Source organism: Orbicella faveolata, unplaced genomic scaffold, assembly GCF_042242905.1.
Source record: "Orbicella faveolata isolate gen_17 unplaced genomic scaffold, um_ofav_v1 contig_35, whole genome shotgun sequence".
In the NCBI taxonomy this organism is placed as follows: domain Eukaryota; kingdom Metazoa; phylum Cnidaria; class Anthozoa; order Scleractinia; family Merulinidae; genus Orbicella; species Orbicella faveolata.
In genome coordinates, this window is record NW_028301564.1 from 21,360,544 (window position 1) to 21,385,998 (window position 25,455).

The 25,455-nt window shown below is 40.1% G+C and overlaps 1 protein-coding gene and 3 pseudogenes across 2 annotated transcripts; 2 read left to right on the top strand and 2 right to left on the bottom strand.

Annotated features, from left to right (window-relative positions):
- Positions 1-930: 930 nt before the first annotated feature.
- On the top strand, positions 931-19,546 carry LOC149103729 (solute carrier family 75 member 1-like). Its single transcript, XM_089272917.1, has 13 exons — positions 931-1,519; positions 2,528-2,619; positions 3,395-3,498; positions 4,499-4,657; positions 5,940-6,131; positions 6,781-6,880; positions 7,332-7,443; positions 7,595-7,650; positions 8,553-8,605; positions 17,194-17,284; positions 17,676-17,723; positions 18,392-18,481; positions 19,048-19,546. The coding sequence occupies exons 1-13, from the start codon at positions 1,479-1,481 to the stop codon at positions 19,137-19,139; spliced, it is 1,230 nt and encodes a 409-aa protein (XP_089129043.1). The 5' UTR covers positions 931-1,478; the 3' UTR covers positions 19,140-19,546.
- On the top strand, positions 9,657-11,115 carry LOC149103730 (uncharacterized; annotated as a pseudogene).
- Positions 11,360-15,236, bottom strand: LOC149103731 (uncharacterized; annotated as a pseudogene).
- Positions 19,547-19,723: 177 nt separating the features above from the next.
- On the bottom strand, positions 19,724-25,455 carry LOC149103732 (uncharacterized; annotated as a pseudogene). Its single transcript, XR_016201845.1, has 2 exons — positions 21,523-25,455; positions 19,724-20,954 (listed from the first exon to the last, which is right to left on the bottom strand). The product of XR_016201845.1 is annotated as an uncharacterized LOC149103732 (transcript).

A 25,455-nucleotide genomic window follows, 5' to 3' on the forward strand; every position in this document is an offset into this window, starting at 1 on the left:
CAGGAAGTCATCACAGGTGAACCGCCTAATTCTGGCCTTATCTTTTGAGCGCCTCATCTTTTGTGCTACAGTAATTGCTTCGACTTTTATGACCGTTTCCTGACCCGAGAAAAACTTTTCTTGCGCACTGCTTGTCAGTCTGTTGCCTTTCGCAGCATTTGATGGCATTTCGGGCAGCGAAAGACACGAGTATAATGCTGAACAAAAAAAACAAGGAAGAGGCTTTTTATTGGAGTTCTATCCGTATTCTGTTTGTAATAAATGAAATTTCTCGTCAAAAACTAATGGCTGTCAATGAGATTAGGATAGTTGTTTACAAATATGTTGTGCCTCGATCTCTTTGCAGACACAAAGGTTGCCATGTAAGAAATTCGTGTTAAACGGTACAGAATTCGGGGCACATTTCATTCTCTGTTTATTTCTCCAGCCCCGTCTTTATCTATCTATTCAGTGTAACAAGTGTGGGCTTCGAAATTACTAACAAGGAGCTGCGTTACCTAACCTTAAAACCCCAAACATTTGATACAAAACTTTCATATTTCAACGTGATACAAGTACTAAGAGTCCAGAATAAATGCTTATAGCAGTTGACATACATCATTTCTTCTATCCTAAATAGCTGACCATTGTTGAGGCTCCATAGTGGGAGGGGGGGGGGGCTTAATGGGGTGTGTCGGTGTATCCCTAATCCTATTAATTTTTGTCCTAAATATCTTGTATACTGTTAAATCCAGTTCAACGATTTCCTACTCAATTAATGTCCTGTTTTATCTGATCTAAACATGCTCTACCCCATCAATATTTCCCCTAAATTTCTTGCATCCTATTAACGTTTTACCCAAATATCCAGTATCCTGAAAACCCCTAATAGGGCCTCACTGATGAACTGAGAAAGCTGATCAAGATACACAGATCATAATCCTTTGACCTGATACTGTCTATCGTTTCCTTTTTTTAATACACGACCCCCCCCCCCCCCCCCGACCTACCCTGCAAAAAAATGACCTAGAAAATACCTGCAAGCAGAAGCTCGTGTTCAAATCATTTTGGGAAAGCCAGTTACTAGTTTAGACAAAGAAATGCGTAAAATGGCTTTAATGTCGGTTACATTTTCACTTCCTACCCACCCTACCCCTACCTGTTGGAATGTGCATTTGTCAAATGTAACGCAATCTGTGGAATAATGGCGGATGCACAACAGATGAAAACAGAACTGAGCTTAAACGAGTTCTTGATGAGAATCCTCGATTAAGAGGAGGATTTTAAAGGCTGCTAACAGACTTCTGGGTCAGTTAGGATCTCAGCAAATTGTTAAACTTCTTGTAAACGGCGGCTTATGAGGCGAAAGACAAATAATATTGATAGATGTTATGAAGCGGGTTTCGGAGAGTTGAAATCTGCTTAACCGTGGCGATGTCTGAGAGTGATTTCGTACACTAAGCACCGAAAATGTGGCTGAAACAGACTGGAAATATAACATGAGGCATCGTGGAACATCCAGTTGTCGACATGTCGCGAGGTAAGTGGAATATATCATTATTTTCTCTGTGCATCGTTATTTTCACGTTATTATGCTAATTAGGACGGCGGTCTTTGTTGACAAAAGCACAGCTTAAACTTCTTCTTCTAACATTTTACCGTTTTAACTGCCCCAAAATTTTATTGCATGTTTTTACAGGTGAGACATTGCTCTTTAAGTGGAGGGTAGTTTTGGGATCTCAAGTGATGTACTTTTGGTGATATTTTCCTTTAAACTTCGCCTTTTTTATGGCGCTTCATGAGTAGTCCGAAAGGGAAGAAATTTAAAATTCTGTAGAAAAATCAGGTGATGATCAAATTGCCAAAACAGCCTCTCAATGTAACAAGAAACATTTGCTTGTCTCGACTAAAGTGTTTTTACCCGGATTTAGATCGTTTTCTTTGTATGGCAAATTGTTAAAAATGTGCCCTAAAATGGCCGCTGAAAGCCCTCTTAGAGGGGCAAAACCAAGATGGTGGCCCCAGCGCTAAAATACCAATCGAATTGAACTGAAAGTTATATTTTTGTGAATCACTTATCTAGACCATTCATCTGAGAAAGTTTGAGGAATTTGATTTTTTCTGGTCCAAATGGCCATAGTTGAAAATTACAGAGGGCGCCTCTTAAGGAGGTTGGCAACAGTTTCCAGCACTTTTCTCACAGCTATTCTTTGAAGGATGAATACTACCACTGTTTAACAAGTGATGCTACAATAATGGTATCACACAAATGCCCAATTATTAGTACACAAGTTATGGTCATCCTTTTTATATAACAGGTTACCATAGCAACAATACAACCTGTTCAAAACACCGTTAATGTAAGCTTTAAGTGCCTATAATTTAAAAATGAGTTTGGTGACCCCCATTTTTGATTATCAAAATGAGCATGATAAGAGGCAACTTTTTACAATGCTTAAAAAAATTCTGTGGAGAAGGTTAAAAGCCACATTGAAATTTAGAAAATTCAACTGTGTTTAAACATTGTGAATTTTTCTCTTCACAACAGGTTGTACTATTCAATCATGCAGCAAGTCAACACATTCAGGGAGTTGCTGGGAATGCCAGACAATGAACGTTTTAATGTTGTGTTATTTGGAGGTACATGTAGGACTACATACATTTATATGGCATGAGATTCCTTAGTATCAATAATAATTATAATAGCAAAAACTACACAGCAATGGTTTTTAATTTTAAAAAAATACACAGCAATGGTTTTAATTTTAAAAAAATGCACAGGAGTGGTTTTTGATTAAATTGAAGGTTACATGCAAAAATTCAGGTACTTCTGAACAAAACAAAACTGACCTATGATTGGTATTACAGTGAGGGCACTCGAACCATGGACACTGCATTTTTTCATACATTGTTTGGTGACTACATATATTCCAATAGGGATCTTCATATTAACAAAAGGATTTAAAGTGTTTTTGCATAGTAAAAATCCCTTTAGTATCTTTTACATTATATCAAGAGCCCTCATTCTGTGGTCACCCAAAAAATGCCAGGTGTACTAGTAATTCATGATTTTCGAGTGTCCTTACGCTGTAAAGCAGTAAATGCTTGTGGGGTCGTGAATTACAGATGCATACAGTACAGTACAGTGTTGTAATACCAGACTACATGGAAGCCTTCTAGCTATGAGCTCTCAAATAATGTGTGCTGTCAATTGATAAGAAAAGAAAATGTCAACTAATTATTGCTTTAAGAGTTAGGGAGTTTGCAGTGATACCGTAGACAAATGCAGTATTTAGAGTGGAAGTTGACGGTTGTAATGGCTTTTTGTGCAGGTCATCTATCAAGATTGAATTGGAATTTGTGACTACCATCTGGAGCTTTGTTATAACTTTCAAATGTAATTTTCTGGCTGCAGGTTTCATTGGGTCACTGTTTTCCCTTCTCCAGTTCTTATGTTGTCCTTTGATTGGTGCAGTGTCCGATGTATTTGGAAGAAGATTGTCAATGATTGTTTGTAAGGTGAGAAAGTCCTTACATGTCTTGAACATAATTAGTGGAGCTGAGACATTATTTTAAAATAGATCTGGAACTGTTAGTAGCCTGAACTGTTGATAGTAGCCTGTTAGTAGCCTCAATCTTTCATTTGTTATTTTGTTCCTCAAATTACATTTTTATAGTCAGACTGGCCTGCAGATAGCTAGTGGTAGTCTAGGCAGGCCAGTCTATTAAGATCTAATTATCAACATTTTTATTAATAAGTATATTATAATAGAAAGGTAAGAAAAAGTAAATAAAATGGAAAGGTGGGAAAAGAATGAAAAAAAGAAGTCATGGGTCATCATATTAATTACTACTGTAGATAATATATGTACCATACATCATTATTATTTTATTTATTTAATTTTATTAATTTTGTTATTATTATTGTTATTATTTACTACTACTACTACTTCTTTGAGAGCACTTACATGCAGTACATAGTATATTTTCAGTTCTGAGTTTGAATGAGTTTTTGGTAGTTCTCTCAGAGAGCATGGTATCTCATTCTTGAAAAGGCATTTTTGTATTTAAAGTTTTGGGGGTTTTATGTTAATAATTCTTGGAGGTAGACGAGTGTGTGTTGTAAGAATGAACATTGGATGATTTTGTCAATAAATTACAAAAATATATATTATGTTAATTGGTTAATTGGTTCTGAAGCAGTGCTAACATCATGCATCAATTCAGATAAAGATTTATAGTACAAAGAGTTAAAAGACAAAAACTTAGCATTCATAAACAATGCAATGGTATGTTCATTTTTCTTTGCAAAGTACATGACACATAATGCACATTTTTTTTTTCTATACATTAAGATTTTGTGAACCAATTTTATGAAACAGCTTTACTATTGTTGAAATCCCTTCCACAAAAGATCTCAAGAAAATACACTTTTTAAAAAAGGCTGTCTTAAAAAATAACCACTTTCATCAGGCACAGGTTGAAGGCTTTTAGCTGAACTGACCTGTCCATATTTCAGATGGGAGTGCTGGCTTCTTATGCTGTCTGGGCATACTCGTGGAACTTTACCATCTTTGTCATTGCCAGAATCATTGGTGGATTATCTAAAGGCAACGTCACTATCTCTACAGCTATCATTGCTGATGTTACTTCCACAAAGAACAGGGGGAAAGGAATGGTAACAAAAACACCTTTCAAATCAAAAGACTAGTATTTGAATGACCATACATTAGGGTTTGAACTGCTACTTAAAGGGCCCTAGTCAGCCACACCTTTTTTTTGTTTCTAACATCGAAGAGTTTGGCTATATTATATTTTATTCAAAGCATGTCCAAACAAAGGAAATCACTGTGAAACTACGAAAGATACATGTAATTAACGCCCAAGTCGCTAGTGGAGGGAAGGTGCCTACGAAGCCCGGGGGCTGCAACCGCAGTCACATCCCCAAGGCGCTAGAACACCCGACTGGCCTGCCCAACCTGCAACCAAGCCACGAGCCCCCCACGCCAAGCCCCCTACAGGCACCCGTCACACTCAAGCCAGACGGCATTGGTGGAAAATAAATGAATAAATAAATAAATAAGTAAATAAATAAATAAATAAATAAATAAAATAAAATGCTGAAAAGAAAGGGGGGGATAGGGAGGGAACGCCGAGAACCGCTAAACTATAATTCAATCCACAACGCCACACTAACAGAGCGATGAACACACTGCGAGCACATGGGACGACAACACATGTACTAACCAAATATACCGCTGGACAATGTCAGCCCCAGGGCTCTCACGATCATATGACTGTTGCAAACGCTACAGAAACGCACCAAACGCTAAACAAACGCTAACAGATGGCCAAGGCACTAACAAACGCCTACAAAAACGCTACTGACCAGACTGGCTCCTGGTCATAAACTATGTAAAATTCCATTGAACTATATCAAACGCTACAAAACGCACCAAACGCTAACCAAACGCTCACAGACGGCCAAGACACTGACAACCGCCTATAAAAACGCTACTGACCAGACTAGCTCCTAGTCGTTAACTATGTTAAATTCCATTTAACTATATTTAAACATACATGTACTTTCAGGAACACAACTTATAGTAAAGCAATAAGTTTTTGCTTCACCCTGCAATATCAATAATTTTGATGGCATCAAAAATGGCAGAGGCTGACTAGGATTCTTTAAAACAAAACATTCCACAGTCGTTGGCTTGAGACCTGTTTGAAATACACACAGGAATTTATGACAAGCACTCATGCATTCTAGGCTTCATTGAAAATACAAATACTGAGTCATAAATTATACATAAATTGTGGGTATGGGGTCAGAGTTTTTTAATCTTTAATTTACATGTATTAACAGTCAAATTAATTAACTTTAATTTAATTGAACTAGATGATTTTTATGAAGTTCAACATAATTATGCTGTGTGTTCTTTGGTCTCTATCAACAGGCTCTTGTTGGTATTGCATATTCCTTTGGCTTTATTATTGGGCCTGTGATTGGTGCTGTATTTGCCAAGAGGTCATCACTTGAGAGTGGAAACCCTTACCTCTTACCAGCCTTATTTGCAATTACTTTGACTGTAGCAGACATCTTGTTTGTGTATACATGTCTTAAGGAAACATTGCCAAAAGAAAAAAGGGTAATACTTGAAATACAGTGTAAATGCTTATAAATTGAGATTTTAGCTGACTGAGATGAAACTTGACGTACACCTTACATTGTACTGCAGATATGATATATTTATATGTGGTTCTTATTAACTAAGTGGGAGGTATGTACAGGAGCGTCTTGACCGAGATCTTGAGTACTCAGCAAATGCCCACAAGCAAGGAGAGATTCTCCCATACTGGCCAACCAAGTGTGGTTAATGAGATGGTCATAACACTGAGTATAGCCAGACATTAAAACTTCAATTTGCTGAAGACCTAAGACCCAAAAACAAAGACCTGAAAACGAAGACCCGAAAATGAAGACTCCTGTATTTTCTGTATTTAACATGATCGTGTTATCAGTGATTCTCCCATACAACCTTCAGTGTAGCCAGCTTATACATAAATTTCAATCCTAGCACTCTACATGTACATGTAATTATTATCGTCATGTTTGACCAATAAGCTGTGTACATTAAAACTGAAAATTAAAGTCCTAATAATATACATAGTAAATTATTGTCCTGATTTTGTATTCATTTGTTGAATTGCTCACTTACATGTATGTAGCTATACACAGTCAGTTAATTGTACCAAATTTTTTTCTAATATATACATAATTTTTTTCTTTTAAAAAAGGTAAAGTCTCTACTATCTGAATTTAGAAATGCCAGCCAGCTTCTCAACCCTGTGTCGCTCCTCAAGTTTGATGCAGTGGAGATCAGATCCAGTAAAGAAGGTAAGTGTACGAATGTAATGACAAATAGTAGTTTTGAGTTTGGATGAGATTCATTAACTCTCTATTATTAATTTTTAAGTTTTGGTATATTGGTGAGAACTTTAGAGAGCGAGACTCTCACTGGTACTCACCTAGGATAAAAAGGCTGGAAGCAATCTGCATATAAGACTTCATCCAGATAACATCAATGGGATAGTAAAATTTTAATTCTTGAAGGATGGATATGCCTGCAGTCAAAAGCCATGCAACAGGAGAACAGTAAAACAGCTGATTACAGAAAGAACAACTTTGTGCCAGAACAATAGAACAAATTATGGAGAATTAGAATGCACCACTCAAAGCTCAGTTTCATGATGGTGCTGCATAACCTGGCCTGTAAGCCTGATCAACTCCAATAATTAGCAATCTTGATATCTTGAATGAGGTGGCTGTGATTTGTTGTATTTTCTAGATCTAAATACAGTTCGTCGCCTTGGCTTGGTGTATTTTCTATTTCTATTTTTCTTCTCTGGACTTGAGTTTACACTAACATTTTTGACGCACAAGAACTTCAAGTATTCAAGGTATGTGTGTACCAAAAGTAAGTGAAGTATTTACTGAAAATTACACAGTGGAACTTTGTTTTACATTGGTCATGACTGTGCCTTGGAGAGGCCACATGGCATGTCTGCAAGCTTTGTAATATGATATTCATGAATGTATTTATTTTTTTAGCATGCAGCAAGGAATGATGTTTTTCTTCATAGGAATCACCATGGCCATTGTGCAAGGTATTATTGAATTATTCCATAGGGTTATAAGAACTCTGCAGATGGCAATTAGGCAAAATATTCCAGTTATATGTAATGATGGCATGAGCCAAGAGAATATACATTTTCAATTGATGATCAAAGTATACAAGTTCCTTCCCTTTTTCATCGTGGTGTCTTCTAAAAGAAATAGAAAACATGTTTTCTGTGTTTCCATCGAGTTATAGATAAAACACTTGTGAAAGTTTGGGGAACTCAAAAAGCTGTGGAATATTACACTTGCCTAGTGGCGGATCCAGACTTTTAGCTAAAGGCAGGCGGGGGGGGGGGAGGGGGGGGGGTGCAGTTTGTTTTACTTGCCCTGCCAGCTTTTCTTCCTTCAGTCATTTCTTCTTTTTTCACCCAAAATAAGGGGGGGCGGGCCCAGGCCCCCCCTAGATCCACCACTATGTCTTGTACATGTTCCCACAGCATTTCTCATTCTCCCAAACTTCCACTTGTGTTTCTACATTTATAGCTCAATAGAAACATGATACTCTCTTTCTATTTCTTAAATAAAATTCAAACTGGGCCCAGCCACAGCTTAAATATTTTGCTGACTGCTGTTAAAGTATGATGTATGTTAATTAATGTCTCAGTCACAGCATAAGATGTGATATTCAAATTACTCAGAAAACACAGGAGTGTATTGCGTTATACAATGTATAATTATTTCAAAGTGAACATTTGTGACACAATTTTGTACTTGCTACTACAGTATGAAAAAGGAAATTTTTGTTAAACCAACATATAGACATAAACACTCAGCTACATGTGTCTGAGCCATGGTTCTTGAGGACAGGTATCAGAGCATATTTCCTTGCTTAAATTGATTATAAACTCATCAAGTTCTTTGTTGACTTTTCTTGTTTTATCCTTGTTAGGTGGTTATGTCCGTAGACAAGCTCCAGGAACAGAAAAGAAGACAGCTCTTAAGGTAGAACTGGATGCCAATCACATTTCAGTTCACAAATGTTTTCTTTTACACTAGCCAGAGTGCATTATATTGATCAGGAGTGCAAGTGTTAATGAGGCAGCATCTTTTGTCATTTATGCTGTAGAAGTTATGTAACTGTTGATTTTGACTGACAGAAAAAGCACAGGGAATGTCTTAGACATGTTAGTATTTAGGATTGACCGACAAATGTCATTCAGTATCAACAGATTTGCTTGCTTTGAAAACTACTGCTCTGCATTTTTCTGACAATGGTTCTGAACATCCTCCACATTTCCCAAAATTTTTACAGGGTTTATTTTACTGCCTTCGAGAACATCAAAGTGCTCTAGATTTTGAAGCTTGGTTCTATTTTACCTAAACGTTTAATAGATGCTTTTTTAGCTTTAAAGCTGAACTTGTTGGTTTATTTTTCACAAATTTTAAGTTTTTTCGGCTGTTCCGATATTTGTAAAGGAACGTTCCTCTGGGATCGAGTGTTCCTCATTTTTGTGTTCCTATTAACCTTAAGAGGACCAGCTTTTTACAGAGTAGGAACATAGCGTTCACTGTAAGGTAAGACAAGAACATTTTGTTCCGAGTTGTCAACTGCAAGTGGAACAAATTGTTCCCAAATGAGTGATTTAGGACTGTTTTGTTCCGAGTTCCTTTTTGTACATGGAACACATTGTTCCTAACTTGATAAATTGGGTCTGTTTTGTTCCGAGTTCCTATTTGTGAATGGAACACATTGTTCCTAACTTGATAAATTAGGACTGTTTTGTTCCGAGTTCCTATTTGTGCATGAAACACATTGTTCCTAACTTGATAAATTGGGTCTGTTTTGTTCCGAGTTCCTATTTGTGCATGAAACACATTGTTCCTAACTTGATAAATTGGGTCTGTATTGTTCCGAGTTCCTATTTGTGCATGGAACACATTGTTCCTAACTTGATAAATTAGGTCTGTTTTGTTCCGAGTTCCTATTTGTGCGTGGAACACATTGTTCCGAAATTAATAAAGAAAGACTGTGTAATAAAGAAAGACTTAGATTTTGCTGTGAAGATGAAGAGGAGTTAACGTTTGAAGTGGTCGACTTTAGTTTGTGTTCTCCAAATCTGTTGTTTAAATTTATCGACTACTTACAAGATGAATGTAAGCTCGGTCATGGTGGGCGTTTGGGCTACATAGATGCTATTTCTGAATTGATCGACTTCAGAAAACTTCATGGCGCATCAGAAGCAGTTCTAAGAAAGTTCTCTACGACAGAGTTGTACCTCAAGAGAGCCCGAAAAACAGTTGCAAAGATGATGAGATTGCAGTGGACACAAGATTTAGACATCGAGACTCTGGAAGCAAGAGGGCACTGGGGAACAATGGAGGAGTTATTGGAGGTGGTGAAATTTCATCTGCCGCGTTACGAAAATACCGTGAAAATGTGCAAAACCAGTCCAGCCCAAGTGAACCCCTCAGACCTAACATTTGCCACAAAATTTGTAGCCATGTATCTGTTCATCAAGGTGAAGGGATCGCGGCCCATGACGTACCAATATTTGACGGTGGACATGATTGCCACAGCTAAGGAAAACGGTGGATTTATCGATCAGAAAACGTTCAAGACGGCTGGAAAATATGGCTTCGATTCTTTGATTCTGACCGACGCAAACATGCACGTTCTTAACGGCTACATCTCGAACGTTAGACCGTTGCTTAAGCCCCAGTGTGATTTCGTTCTCGTCACCAGAAATGGAGGTCAGCATGGCAAACTGGGCGAAACTATGAGCAAAGTGGTTTTTGATGCAATTGGAAAATACATTCATCCCACACGTTATCGCCAAATCGTCGAAACGCAAAGCCTCAATCAGCTCACTAGCGAAGAGTAAAGGTTTTTGTCTGAGGACCAGAAACACAGTTCTGCGGTTGCTAAAGTTCACTATCAAAAGCAACGATCGCGAGAAGTTGCCCTGAAGGGTCACGAGTGTCTTCAAAAACTTCAAGGTACCAAGGGTTCCGAGGTAGACGATGACGTACACGCAAGACTTGGCGGTTCAACGTCCAGCTCCGGGCCTTCAGTTGAGACAGCTCAGAATAAAAACAGCTCGACCCCCATAAAGGATACCCTGCCTAAGAGAAACTTGCACCTTCAGAGGAAAACTTGTCATGTTTTAAAATTCACGAAAGAAGAGGATGATTTTCTGAAGGAAGGGATAACTAAGCACGGGTTTGGACAGTGGACAGCTATTTTGAGAGATTCCGATTTCGCATTTCAAGACGGAAGAACGGCGGACTCTCTAAAGAAAAGGGCCGGAATGAAAATGTCGCTAGTTTGATAAAGAGACTGGAAAAGTGTGGACACTGACTTTCAATGCAAAGCTGATGGGTGTAAGCAGAGTTTGTTGTACACAAAACAGACAAAAATCAATTGCTTTATTGTAAATGCATCTTCCTGTCTCCAGATGACAGCAAACTCAACAAACATGTTATATTCTTTTGGAACTGGCCTATCGCCACTGTCAATATCACTGTAGCATAACGACTGTCTAGTTCACAGTGCTTTCAAGAACTATAATCTCTTAATGTAACTAATAGCCATAATATTTTTCCTTTAATTCACATCGTGTGCAAAATAGTCAAACGTGGCATAAGCGCAACGTGGTATTCCTTAACAATGCACACACTAATACATGTGCAAATATGAACATAGAAAGAATAAGTCGCACGCAAGCTGTCTTATTACAAGCCCATGAAACTACCAATCTACGGTTGCGTACTAGTCTGCATAAAACGAGTCAGGGTCATTTGCTTCTTGGATGGATGCGCCTGGCTTTGAAAGTGCGGTCTCTTCACTGACATAGCTGCTACAGGGTTGTGAGCTCGAGCAATGCCTGGGGACGGTGGACAGATAGCTTCCACGTCGTCATTCGGAATGTACATTGGTGTCTTTGGTGCCACCGACCAACATTCTTCGTCGTCTTCGTCTGAGCTCCTGCTTCTGGCAGGCAGATTTGCTGGACGCTGGCTGGGTGGGAAGACTCTCACTGGCAGCGGAGAGAACAGGTCTCGTATGAAATTCACGCAAGAACGGTCTACCAGCTCGTTGCTAAGGCAGAGCCTCTTGCGTTCTGCCAGGGCAGCCGGTAGTTTCAGCGTTCCATGACGCTCGTGATAACAGCGCAGTTTTTCGCAATTGATTTCCAGGAGACTTTGCATCACTCTTCGTTCTTCTTCGTCTCTTGGATCTTCCATTCTTTCGCTTTGCTCAGCCATTTCCTTCTCCATAGCTAAAAGCCACGGCTTCCCAAATGCTGTTCTGATCCTTTCCTGTTCCTGATCTTCTTGAAAGGCAGCGAGGTCCCTTCGAATCGGTGTGGGCAGCGGCTCGTTATGGTCGTGCGGGAGCAACGACACGTGCTCCACCGACACTCCCCTCGTTTGTAAGAAGTGTTGCCTCTTCTTATAGCACCTTTCTTCAACCCTTTTCAGCCTTTCCTTTTCAGCGAGATGACTTTCTAACATGTGGCTCAGTTGGCGGTGACGTAGAGAGCCAGGTGAGCATTGTGCCAGCCTAGCTTTCAAGGTCGTCAGGGTCTCGTCTTCATCGGAATCGCCGACATCTTCAATGGCGTCCTCTTCAGAGCTTTCTTCTCGGGATTGCGGTTCTGTCAGAAGGCCGCAACTCTGTTCTCGTCTACAATCGCCCTGGGCGGTTTCGTCGACTTCTTCGTCTATTAAAGAAACGCTCAAAATGTTGCGCAACTCCTCCTCAGGCATACCACTTTCGTGCACAGTGGGCATTGTACTGGCCTGACTGCTCGGGCTGTCTCCTACGATATTGGCGCCCACACAATGCAATCCATAGCATGTTTCCTCAGCCACTTGTTTGCTTCAGGTTCGACACGAGGAAGACTCGTGAAGTGGTACTTGCGCAGGCGTTTGTCCATAGCTTGATTGTGAGCTGCACCAAAATCCATTTCCACCTGGCAAGTTATGTACATGGTCGCAGTGCAATGGAAACCTTGAGCCTTTTTCCACTTCGCGTCGTGCGACGTGAAACCCCCTTGACATATGATTTTCCAGTCATCTATGTCGAGCAGGGTGGCATATGCCTCGTCTAGGAAGATAACCTCTGTCAGGTTGTCAATCATAGCCTTGTTGAAACTCTTTTGCTTCGTGACGCGAGCAATTCGGCTTAGGGGAATGATCTGAAAAACAGGTGAGAAGAGGCTGGTCTTTCCGCTGTCAGCTGAGCCAATAGCACACAGCACAGGCTGTTTGTGTTCTTTGGGACGGAACAACGCCAGGAAATCTGCACAAAACTGCCGAATTTCATCTTCTGTTAGGCTGTTCCTTAGGATTGCCTCAAAATATCTTGGCTCCGGGTCCTTGAGTCGGTCGTAGTCCACAAACGCGCGTGAAGTTGTGAGACCCTTCTGTTGAAAAGAGCCAAAACAAAAGCACATCAGACAGTGCTACAGATCGTAAAGATTGGGTTTGAAAATTTGATTGTATCTTCTTGTTTAAATGTTAAAACAGTCCAGTGTATTCTTCTCACCTGAGATTCTGAGATAATCCCTTGGACGAACGACCCAGAGAAAAAGCTCCAAAACCACCCGTCTTGTACTTCGATCAGGTCTCTGTCAATCTTAATTTGGCGTATGAACACGTTGAATATGCTGGACCAGACAGTCTTTGAACGCTTCGTTTCCCATTAGGCTGTGGAGGAACGTTTTCATGGTACACAGATACTGGAACGTGAACTGCGATTTGGCCGCCAGTTTGTACACCTCGCCGCGATACACAGCATACTGCAGCTTTTTCATCACAATTTGTATATCGTTGCACAGGACTGTTACTGGACAGGATAGGGGTTTGTGCAGCGGATCTGGTAGTGCTGTCTGCGATGTACTTTGCAGGTTGTTATCAAATCCAAAGGTGTCTAACACGAGACCAGCTCGGCGTAATTCCGAAACGGATGCTGCCATCATCGTTTGAAAACTCTCAAGAACGACACGAAGGCGAACGACATTTTCCGTCGGCGCTGACTCTTGGGATTCTTCGTGGAAGTCACCATGAAGCTCCTCTTGCAGAGCCCTGCCAATCAAAACAAAAGGTTTTGCTTACGTAAGGCAATGCAATATCTCCCTGGTATTACTTTGTGAAAGTGAACTGCTGAAATCAAACTCGCGATGTTTTGAAAATGAGAAGATAAAAATTGATCAATTATCGATAATCGAATAACAGTCTCTTTTCACCGGGCAATGAAGCATGATTACTTTGATTTTTCAATGATGAATAGCATTTTTTACCTTTCTGACTATTTATGTTTGTTTATTATATATTTACTTTCATTAGCGTGCAATTTAACAGAAATTCAAAGAATATAAATTGGTCAAATTAATCTACTCACCCGAGGCAATGCTGGTACGATGACTCCACTAGTTGCATTAAGCAGAGGTTTTTGTGGTCCTTAAACACTTGACACAGCTGATTCAGGTTATGACAACAGTTTTTCTTTCGTGACGCCCTTGATGCATAATATTCCAAACCGCAACTTGCGACAGCTCTTTGGATTCTAAGTGCATTAATGACCGAGCCATTGTTTGTTTGGCAAGCCACCCAGTAAGATATGGCTGGGAATGTTTGCTTTCCCGGCGATGAAAGCTGGGACGCATTGACGGGCGATTCGTCATTCGATTCGTCACTCTCTCTGGTCTCCTGCAATTGTGGCCTTTTTCGCTTCTTGCTGTCCAATGTTGACGTACTTATCGCCGAAAAAAAGAAGCAAATTTCCGCCAATTTTGACAAGGTTAAATCGCATTCGTCGCGTTTCTCGCATATCCAGTTCCATGCTCTTTCTATTTCGGCGTCGCTAACCCGCCAAACGCACTTAAAAGCAACAACCGAACACAGCTTTTCAACCCTCGCAACTATCTCGCACTCCGCCTTATCTCTTATTGCCTTGCTATTTAACTGAGAGCAAGGTTTGCTCATCTTGCCACATGAACATGAGCATGAACTGAGCCGTTTGAAGTTCTGACTACCCTTAAATACTGTTCCGTCACAAACATGAACAAATTTTCATTCTCAAACCCGCCGGAGAGAATAGCAGAGCAAATCACAGGTGAAAGATTGAGAACTCCATTTGATCACCACCAATAGCTTTGCAATATTCTTTTTCTCTAAATTCTTTCGTTGAGCTCAAAAACAAATAATGGCTTTCACCTAAACACTCCACAATACAAATCTCCAAAACAAGTTAATGCTTTAATACATTTGATGAAGAAAAGATTACATAAGCGTTATGTAACCTATCAATAACTTTGATATTTCTGACAAATTTCTTGTGGTTAGTTCCTTTTGAAAATAATAACGGAAAAAAGCTGATAAAGTTAAACAAATGTATTCATGCGTATGTGATGTGATGAACAATAATAAGTTGATGAGGTGAATCTTACTCTGTTGTTGGCGTGTATACTGGGTATGGCGTATACTACGGATATGGCCAGAGTTGATTAACAAATTTACTCAAACCCGCTATATACGCTTAAACCGGTATATACGCCAACAACAGAGAAAGATCATTGCAACAACTCATTAGCATGCAGTAGGCACATTTCACTCTGTACATGGCGTGTTTACCGGGTTTAGCGTATAAAGCGTATATGAGATGAATTAATTAACATCTACTACTACTACTACTACTACTACTACTACTACTGCTACTGCTACTGCTACTGCTACTGCTACTGCTACTGCTACTGCTACTACTACTGCTACTAAAATTAATTAGTAGTAGTAGTAGTAGGAGTAGGAGTAGGAGTAGGAGTAGGAGTAGGAGTAGGAGTAGGAGGAGGAGGAGGAGTAGGAGTAGGAGTAGGAGGAGGAGTAGGAGGAGGAGTAGGAGGAGGAGTAGGAGGAGTAGTAGTAGGAGTAGTAGTAGGAGGAGGAGTAGTAGGAGTAGTAGGAGGAGTAGTAGTAGGAGTAGTAGTAGGAGTAGTAGTAGGAGTAGTAGGAGGAGTAGTAGTAGGAGTAGTAGTAGGAGTAGTAGTAGGAGTAGTAGGAGGAGTAGTAGTAGGAGTAGTAGTAGGAGTAGTAGTAGGAGTAGTAGGAGGAGTAGTAGTAGGAGTAGTAGGAGGAGTAGTAGGAGGAGTAGTAGGAGGAGTAGTAGGAGGAGTAGTAGGAGGAGTAGTAGTAGGAGTAGTAGTAGGAGTAGTAGGAGGAGTAGTAGGAGGAGTAGTAGTAGGAGTAGTAGGAGGAGTAGTAGGAGGAGTAGTAGGAGGAGTAGTAGTAGGAGTAGTAGTAGGAGTAGTAGTAGGAGTAGTAGTAGGAGTAGTAGTAGGAGTAGTAGTAGGAGTAGTAGTAGGAGTAGTAGTAGGAGTAGTAGTAGGAGTAGTAGTAGGAGTAGTAGTAGGAGTAGTAGTAGGAGTAGTAGTAGGAGTAGTAGTAGGAGTAGTAGGAGGAGTAGTAGTAGGAGTAGTAGGAGGAGTAGTAGGAGGAGTAGTAGTAGGAGTAGTAGGAGGAGTAGTAGTAGGAGGAGTAGTAGGAGGAGTAGTAGGAGGAGTAGTAGGAGGAGTAGTAGGAGGAGTAGTAGGAGGAGTAGTAGGAGGAGTAGTAGGAGGAGTAGTAGGAGGAGTAGTAGGAGGAGTAGTAGGAGGAGTAGTAGGAGGAGTAGTAGGAGGAGTAGGAGGAGGAGGAGGAGGAGGAGGAGGAGGAGGAGGAGGAGGAGGAGGAGGAGGAGGAGGAGGAGGAGGAGGAGGAGTAGTAGTAGTAGTAGTAGTAGAAGTAGATGTTAATTAATTCATCTCATATACGCTTTATACGCTAAACCCGGTAAACACGCCATGTACAGAGTGAAATGTGCCTACTGCATGCTAATGAGTTGTTGCAATGATCTTTCTCTGTTGTTGGCGTATATACCGGTTTAAGCGTATATAGCGGGTTTGAGTAAATTTGTTAATCAACTCTGGCCATATCCGTAGTATACGCCATACACAGTATACACGCCAACAACAGAGTAAGATTCACTTCATCAACTTACCTTTCATTTTTACTGTAAGTATTTTGATACTTACAGATCAAAACGTGATAGGGAACAGAAATTTTGGGAAACGATCCTTCTTCTCTCCTCCCTCTCTTCTTCCCTAACCCTCCCTCTCCCTCTCTCCTCTCCCTCCTCTCCTGACTCTTCCTCCCTCCTCCTCCCTCCCTCTCTCCTTCCCTCCACCCTCCTTCCCTAACCCTCTCTTCCTCTCTCCTCTCCCTCCTCTCCTGACCCTTCCTCCCTCCTCCTCCCTCCCTCTCTCCTTCCCTCCACGCTCCTTCCCTAACCCTCTCTTCCTCTCTCCTCTTTCCCTCCCTCTCTGAACCACCCTCCCTCCTTCCCTTAACCTCCCTTCTTCCCTCCTCCCTCTCTCCCTGACCCTCCCTCCCTCTCTCCTCTCTCCCACCTTCTCCAAACCTCCCTCCTTTCTCCCACCCTTACACCTTCACTCTTAACTTTGCTTCCATCCTATCTCTTATTCTTTCTTCCTTCCTTCCTTCCATTTTTCTTTCTTTTTCTCATTCTTCCTTTTTTCATTAACATCCTGCAGGGTATGGCGGCAATAATGCCAGCAATGGTTATTGTAGGCTTGGCAAAGACTATCCCCACTCTTTACATGGGGCTAACATTGTTCTCCTTTGGTAAGTCCTTTTTTCAATGATACTTAACTCTTTGAGAGCAGATGATTTTATTCTTCAGTCTTCTCATTATGTACAAGTAGATAATCTTGAGGTATTTTATTTATGCCATGCAACCACAGTTGAATGCACTGGCTTAGTGCTGAAAATGTGATCCCAGACAGTATGCAATTGGCAAAGTTTTGTTGATGCCTTTACTGGTGAAAAAAGCTGGCTTTACAGGGCTTGTCTGTTATACAGCCACAAGGACTTGTAATACTGTAAGTTTCACCAGGCTCTGCTCCCCTCCCTCCCAGGAGAAATTTAAAAGAAATTGATAACAAAATTTACCCCAACGACGAGTTTCACTGTAACTGTAAATTAAAGTATCTTTTGGTTAACTTTTCCTTTTTAGGATCAGCAACAGTAGTACCTTGTCTGACAACTATGATCTCTCATCACGGTAAGACGAATGATTGAATAGCTTCTTTATTTCAGTCTTAAGATTAATAGAGCACTAAAAATACTAAAATATGGGGACACTGTAAAATACATTTAAACACACAAAATCTAATTGGCTTTTCCTAACCTCTCTAATCACCGTAATGAGACAGGCAAAGTTAGCTCACTAGTCTGCGCCAAGCACTCTGAGTTGGAATTCTTGCATTGATCAGTGTGTTGTGTTCTTGGACAAGACACTTAACTGTCACGGTGTCTCTCCCCTGTCAGATGTATAAATAGATAGCAGTGAATTTATGCCAGGGAACCCTGCAATGGGCTTGCATCTCATCCAGGAGGTTGGGGGTGGAATTACGGTACTCCTGGTCACTTCATGTTCAGAAACTGGAGATACGCACAGGCCACTACAAGGCTCAAGGGCAGCCTATCAAGTGCCTTGATTGCACTGACCAAAATGTTTGTCTCGCAGAAATCATGAAAATTATTAATGGTCGTGCTCTAGGTGATAGAACTGACAAAAGTAAATCTTCTGTTCTGTTCTAACACAAACAGTTTATGACAATGTTTGTTGTTGTGGTTGGCCTTTTCAGAGTGGAGAGGAGTGAAGGGTTGTGATACCAAACGTTTTGTTGTTGTTTATATTTTAGTGTAATTTAACACTTACTTACTTAGGAAATGCTGATCAGAAGGGGAAAGTCATGGGAATTTTCAGATCCCTTGGGGCCTTGGCACGAGCGATTGGTCCTGTCGTGAGCTGTACAGGTGAGCGGTCCGTTCTGATTGGCAGTCCAGTTCGACTGTACGCGAAGTTACTACGCCACCTTATTTTATACATTAACTAGAAACACTACGTGTTCCCCTCAAAAACAACATAAAGATGACGACGGAAAAGCCGAATGACATCTTGTGAAAAAAGACTGTAGATTTTACCTTTGAAAAACCCAATCATTGTCAGGATCTGTTGAGAACGCCTGTGGCTGTTAAAACTTGCTCAGGCTAATGATGTATAGCAGCGTTCAATTCTAAATGGGAATACGAAAAATTGGCCGCCGTCGATCGCGTTCCCTAGACTACGCAAACTTAGCCATTTGCCCAGAGTGGCTCCACGTGTACGCACATGTACAGCCATTGTTGTTCTCATTATACACTCTTGTGTTTGGTGCGTTCACTTCCTGAATGCGTCCGTCCATGTATTCGTCTTTTTTTGTCGCCTCGCCTGTTTATTGATTACTGTTTTTTACTTGTTTGTTTGTTTGCTTGTTTATTTTTTTTTTCTATCTTTATTTAGTGAACGCATAATTCATTCATACTCTATTTGTGTCCCTCAGTCTACTGGTGTGTAGGGCCCTTCTGGTGTTACTTTGTTGTCGCTCTCCTATTCATGCTCCCCATGAGGATCTTGGTAAAGTTACCAGCTTAACAAGAGTCAAGCAAGATAGTTTTCATTTTTCAAGAAACAGATCAAGATACGTTGTGTTGGTTTGGAGTCAGTCTTTATGACGCAAGCTGGAATAGCTCGTAATTGGTAATTCCTAAACAGTTATTTTGCCCCGAGGACTACATAATTAATTTCTTACCTCATTGCAGCTAAATTTTGCAAGAACTAGGTGACACTTTCATTGCTTGCTATCGTCGAAGTTGCACAAATCGATGTAAAAAGTTGCAAAACACAAAACTAAGAAAGAAATGGGAAGGTGGTCAACTCGTGTCACGCAATATATTTTTTACATGTGACTGTTGTAATATGCTTCTTCTTAAGCAATAGGTATTGAAGCGGGCAATACTCGTATGTACAATAATTGTGGCAATAAAAGCTTCATACTTAGATGTCGTTTTTATTTTTTTTATTTATTTATTTTTTTCATTTTAGTAGTTGGCATTGTGAGAACGAAATGTTAAAATGCGGACAAGAAAACAAAAATAAATGAGAATATATGAAAGATCGTATATTTGAACTGCGGAATCTTGCGATGACGAACTACAAAATAACACAAAACAATACAATGCAATGTAATGCAATAGAAATTTATTGTGTAATACTCTTGGCTATATGTGAGTTGTGACATCACAGGAAAGATACGATGACACAAGAGTATTCCAGAGACAATCAAATTAAAAGTGATATTATAATTATGATATGCTTAAAATTATGATATTTTAAAATTTCTATATATAAGCAAGAATCATGAAATACAATCTAAAATAATCACACGTTGTGCTAAAAGGTAAAAACAATAGTCATATGTACAATCAAGCTCACGCTAGCAATGCCTGCGCAATTGACTTATTAGGACTTTCTTGCTTAAAAGAGCTTTTTGATAATTCTTTTTTTAATTTTGTCCCTTATCCAATGATTTATTTTAAAGTAATGTCATTTTATCTTACACGTTTACATTTGTTAATGAATCACAGGTTCTAAGTAATTTACATTCGCAACTGAACAGTATATCTGCGCCTAACAAAGTCTAAATTGTTATTATTCCTTATTTTGAACAAGTAGAAACTTTTTCCATCCTCTTAGAAAACCAATCAGTCGATTGGCTCGCTAAGGGAGATAAACACGTGAAAGGGGCGTGGAAGTTTGTCGAAAGAAAATTGAATGTTAAAACCCCTAAACACCTCGGGTGTGGCTTAAGCTATATTTTACCCCTTAAAAATGCAACTTCTAAAAAAGGCAAATCAGAACTTTAATGACTTTCGTGACAATTTCATCCAAGGCTTTCTTCTGTGAAGACGTTTAAGTACTTCCATGCCCGGTCGATTTAAAACACTTACACAATAAGATGAAATTCAGAATTCAATGATTGCTGAGAAAATTGGCCCAAGTATTGAAAACATTTCGCAAGAAAATTCTCCAAAAGAGACAACATAAAACATCCCCGCCTCTTTGACATGGGGACCCCTCCGTCCGCCCCATCGAACTGAGAAACTTTACATCAATATTAGGTAACAAAGTCGCTCGACAGATGCTAGCCTTCTTAAGAGATATGCGTGATTAATTTCGACAACAACATTAAGAAAAATTCGTTTGCAACCACGGCAAAAAAAAAAACGTTCGTTTCTCTACTGCTTCTGTGAAAAAAGAAAACCAGTTGTACTTGTATTAGACAATGGCAACGAAAGAAACTCAAAGCAAACTTGTCTTTTCTATTTCCAATGTCCTTGCAGAAGTTTCTTGGTTCATTTCTTGATGTTTAATTTCTATGGAGTACTCCACTGACGAAGTCTTTCCTTCCTATAACAACAAAAAAGAACAATTTGAAGATATTATCTTAAAGTCTCCTAACCATTGTATAACATTAGTTTCTCTTTAGCAGAGAATAAAGCCTGAAAAAAAAAAAGGAGAAACAAAAGTCAAGCTTCAACGGGACTCAAAACTATGACCGCTACTATATCGGTGCAGTGCCTTACCAACTGAGTTATCAAGTCAACTGTGAGCTGATCGATTATTTGTGTGTTCATTGTCGTAATATATTCGCAGATGATGAATACAGTTTGTTTCTTGAACTGAAGGTATACGCGCCCTATCATCTCTTAAACATAAGAACCGAATGTTAGGTAGATAAATCACAAGAATAAGGGATCTGATTGCCTTACAAGAAAGTTTTCTGTTAAAAGAAAACATTTTCTCAGTAATTGGAATTGAAAATATGTTGATACACTGTAGCTGCTTTACATACAACACAGCTAGATTTTGCCCTTTTAAACACAAAAGCAGAAACTGAAAGTAGCGTTCTTTTAAGTAATATTGGTAACCAACGCAGCACATTCCTAAAATCTTTTCTTCGCTAGTGGAAACATACCTTTATTTTTCAAACGCAAATGTGACGTCATCTCCAATCAGCATGAACGGTGCCCAGCTGGAAACCTTGGTAAAGCCGTGATCTCTCAACCACTTCATGGCCGCGTGAAGAGATACACTGGCACTTTCTCCACGAACAAGGTGCTCGTAAAAGCGACTCATCAACTTCTTTGTTGTACTGTCGTCTAGAGCCCACAGTGCCACCAACACTGAGCGTGCACCGGCTCCTAGAAACGCGCGAGCGATTCCAACAACTCCCTCGGCTCTAATTTGTCCACGGCCACTGTGACAACAGCTTAGTACCACCAGTTTAGCTCGCACTTTCACTTTTGAAATGTCGGACACTTTCAAAAGGTAGTCGTCTTCTAGTGGAACCCCGGTGGTGGAACGTGGAGGAGAAAGAGCAATTTCTCCTCTTTCAGCATTACCATGTGCAGCAATATGTATCAGACTCACTGAATTTAGCTTCTCAAGTACCGCTTCCTTGGTTGCGTCCTGTCCTAACAAAGGCCAAACGCCCAGCCGTCGTGCGATCATCTCTGCTTCCTTTCTTGCACCAGGCAAAGGTACGAACTTTTTATTGACTTCTTCTCTGTAAATCACCACACCAACATCAGGATCACCCCTACCAGAGCACCAGTTTGACAGTGATAGTCTGCAGGACTGTCCTGAATGAGCTTCAGAGTCGACAAAGAAGGAACCACGCGGATTCTGAAACGCTCCGATAAATATTTCCCACTTCCATTGAGTAAAGCTGGAAATGGAACACGGTACAGGTTGCGATCAGGAACAATGATGATTTCAGGTTGATCAGGTAAGTCGGATACAGGATTGACGAGCAGTTCGTAGAACAAAGTTAGACTCGGTTCGGGATCATCCGTATTCCCAGGCTTATCTTGTCGCAAAGTTGTGAGGTTCTCTTCTTGACAAGATTCAGGATTTGTTTCAATGTCATTGCCATTCAAGGATCGATCTTCGCACACCTCCTCGGGTAAATTGCCAAAGTCTTGGAAGCTTTCAGCCATGATAGCAAAAAATTCATCCAAATTTTCAGCAACCTTTGTTAATCTTGTGTAAAGAGTCTTTTTATCCACATCAAGTTTTCGGAACTGAATGACTCCGCTTGTCTTGAGAATCCACAAAAACACTGTTTGTTCAAAATAAGAAATGTACAGACAAGTAGAGTTACTTTCTTTCTTCATGACATTTTCAACAACAACCCATGATTGCGGGTCAGCTGATATACGATTTTCAACAGAGTACTGAGTTGCCATCAAGTCCGCTAAGGCTCTAGCTCGTCCAAGCTCTGCAACATAAAGAGCATCCTTGGGATTTCCAGCGAGACGAAACAATTCAGTGAGCAGCTGATAGGGAAAAACATGCTTGTCTGCAAAGGATATCTTAATTTGATCGCTGCCTTGAAGAAAACCTCGCATTGTTTCGGATTTTTCAATACCTCGTAACAAAAAGGAAAAAGCTTCTTGAAAGTTGTGTTGTCCTAACTTCGTCAGTGAAAGATGACAATAGCAAGAAAACTCAATTTCAGCTTCTCCAATATTTTTACTTATTGAGAGTGCCTTGTCAAGATATTCGTCGGCTACGTCATGATCACCGCCAGATTGAAACACTTTCCCAAGGCTGAGGTAACTTGATGCTTCTAATCTTCTGTTACCAATTTCAACTGCAATCGCAAGTCCTTTCTCGAAGCAGGCTTTAGCTTTATCTTTATCACCAAGGGATTTATGAAAAGAACCTTCTCTTAAGTGATATTGTGCTTGTCCTTCTTTATCACCAATTTTCATGATGATCTCAAGCGCATTGTCACAAGATAATTTACTCTGCCTATATTCCCTAAGATTAAGAAACACAGTTGCCAGGCATAGGTAGGTGCGTGCTTGGTCTGTCTGGTTACCAATTTCCCTACTGATCGCAAGTGCTTTTTCATAATATTCTTTAGCCTTGACATATTCACCGAGAGAACAAAACACAGTTCCTAAGTTTCCATACCGTTTTGCTTCTCCTTCTCTGTCACCAATTTCCATGCTGATCGCAAGTGCTTTTTCATAATATTCTTTAGCCTTGACATATTCACCGAGAGAACCAAACACAGTTCCTAAGTTTCCATACGATGATCCTTCATTCGCTCTGTCACCAATTTCCATGCTGATCGCAAGTGCTTTTTCATAATATTCTTTAGCCTTGACATATTCACCGAGAGAACGAAACACAGTTCCTAAGTTTCCATACAAGGATCCTTCATTCGCTCTGTCACCAATTTCCATGCTGATCGCAAGTGCTTTTTCATAATATTCTTTAGCCTTGACATATTCACCGAGACAGTCAAACACAGTTCCTAAGTTTCCATACGATGATCCTTCATTCGCTCTGTCACCAATTTCCATGCTGATCGCAAGTGCTTTTTCATAATATTCTTTAGCCTTGACATATTCACCGAGAGAACGAAACACAGTTCCTAAGTTTCCATACCATGATCCTTCATTCGCTCTGTCACCAATTTCCATGCTGATCGCAAGTGCTTTTTCATAATATTCTTTAGCCTTGACATATTCACCGAGACAACGAAACACAGTTCTTAAGTTTCCATAGCATGATCCTTCTTTCGCTCTGTCACCAATTTCCATGCTGATCGCAAGTGCTTTTTCATAATATTCTTTAGCCTTGACATATTCACCGAGAGAACGAAACACAGTTCCTAAGTTTCCATACCATGATCCTTCATTCGCTCTGTCACCAATTTCCATGCTGATCGCAAGTGCTTTTTCATAATATTCTTTAGCCTTGACATATTCACCGAGACAACGAAACACAGTTCTTAAGTTTCCATACCATGATCCTTCATTCGCTCTGTCACAAATTTCCATGCTGATCGCAAGTGCTTTTTCATAATATTCTTTAGCCTTGACATATTCACCGAGAGAACGAAACACAGTTCCTAAGTTTCCATACCATGATCCTTCATTCGCTCTGTCACCAATTTCCATGCTGATCGCAAGTGCTTTTTCATAATATTCTTTAGCCTTGACATATTCACCGAGACAGTGAAACACATTTCCTAAGTTTCCATACCATGATCCTTCTGTCGCTCTGTCACCAATTTCCATGCTGATCGCAAGTGCTTTTTCATAATATTCTTTAGCCTTGACATATTCACCGAGAGAACCAAACACAGTTCCTAAGTTTCCACACAATGATCCTTCTGTCGCTCTGTCACCAATTTCCATACTGATCGCAAGTGCTTTTTCATAATATTCTTTAGCCTTGACATATTTACCGAGAGAAATGAACACAGTTCCTAGGCCTCCATAAGCCACTGCTTTTCCTCCCCTGTTACCAGTTTTTTGCATCATAGTGACCGCTCTCTCATAAAGTTCTTTTGCTTCAGCATACATAAATTGACTCTGATATGTCTGTGCTAGATTTATGCAAAGCATACCTTCTTGGACAGTATCACCACACTCGCGGAGAATGGTGAGAAGTTTCCAGCCGCACGCTATTGCATTTGAGTGATCGCTAACACGACGGTACGCCTCAAACATGGTATGATAGATTTGTCTGTAAATTGTTCGCTGTAATGGCTTCTTTACACTCAGCACTTTGTTACTGAGCAAAACTAAGCTTTCTCTGCATAACTCGATGGCTTTTAAGGCACGACTAGTGTTGAGAAGGAAATTTGCAACAACTATGGCTAAAAAGATAGCATGTAAAATTTCTTCTGCGTAGTTCATGACGTTTTCCTAAGTAAGTCTTGTAACTGAAAAATAAATCAAATAAGGCTGAGTGTGGAATTTTTGCCTTATTACGTAATAAGCTTCGTGAATAGCCATAATCGGGGACGGAGACCGTAAGCGCGCTCCATTTCTAGTATTGGGGCTGTCCCTGTATGATATGGGACAATTTTTCTATTTTTAGGACA

Excerpts from the sequence above, each read along its gene's own strand:
- LOC149103729 (XM_089272917.1), top strand. The coding sequence starts at position 1,479 with ATGAGGCATCGTGGAACATCCAGTTGTCGACATGTCGCGAG. Across the intron at positions 4,658-5,939 it reads AGAACAGGGGGAAAGGAATG|GCTCTTGTTGGTATTGCATA; the intron begins GTAACAAAAACA and ends CTCTATCAACAG. Across the intron at positions 6,132-6,780 it reads CATTGCCAAAAGAAAAAAGG|GTAAAGTCTCTACTATCTGA; the intron begins GTAATACTTGAA and ends CTTTTAAAAAAG.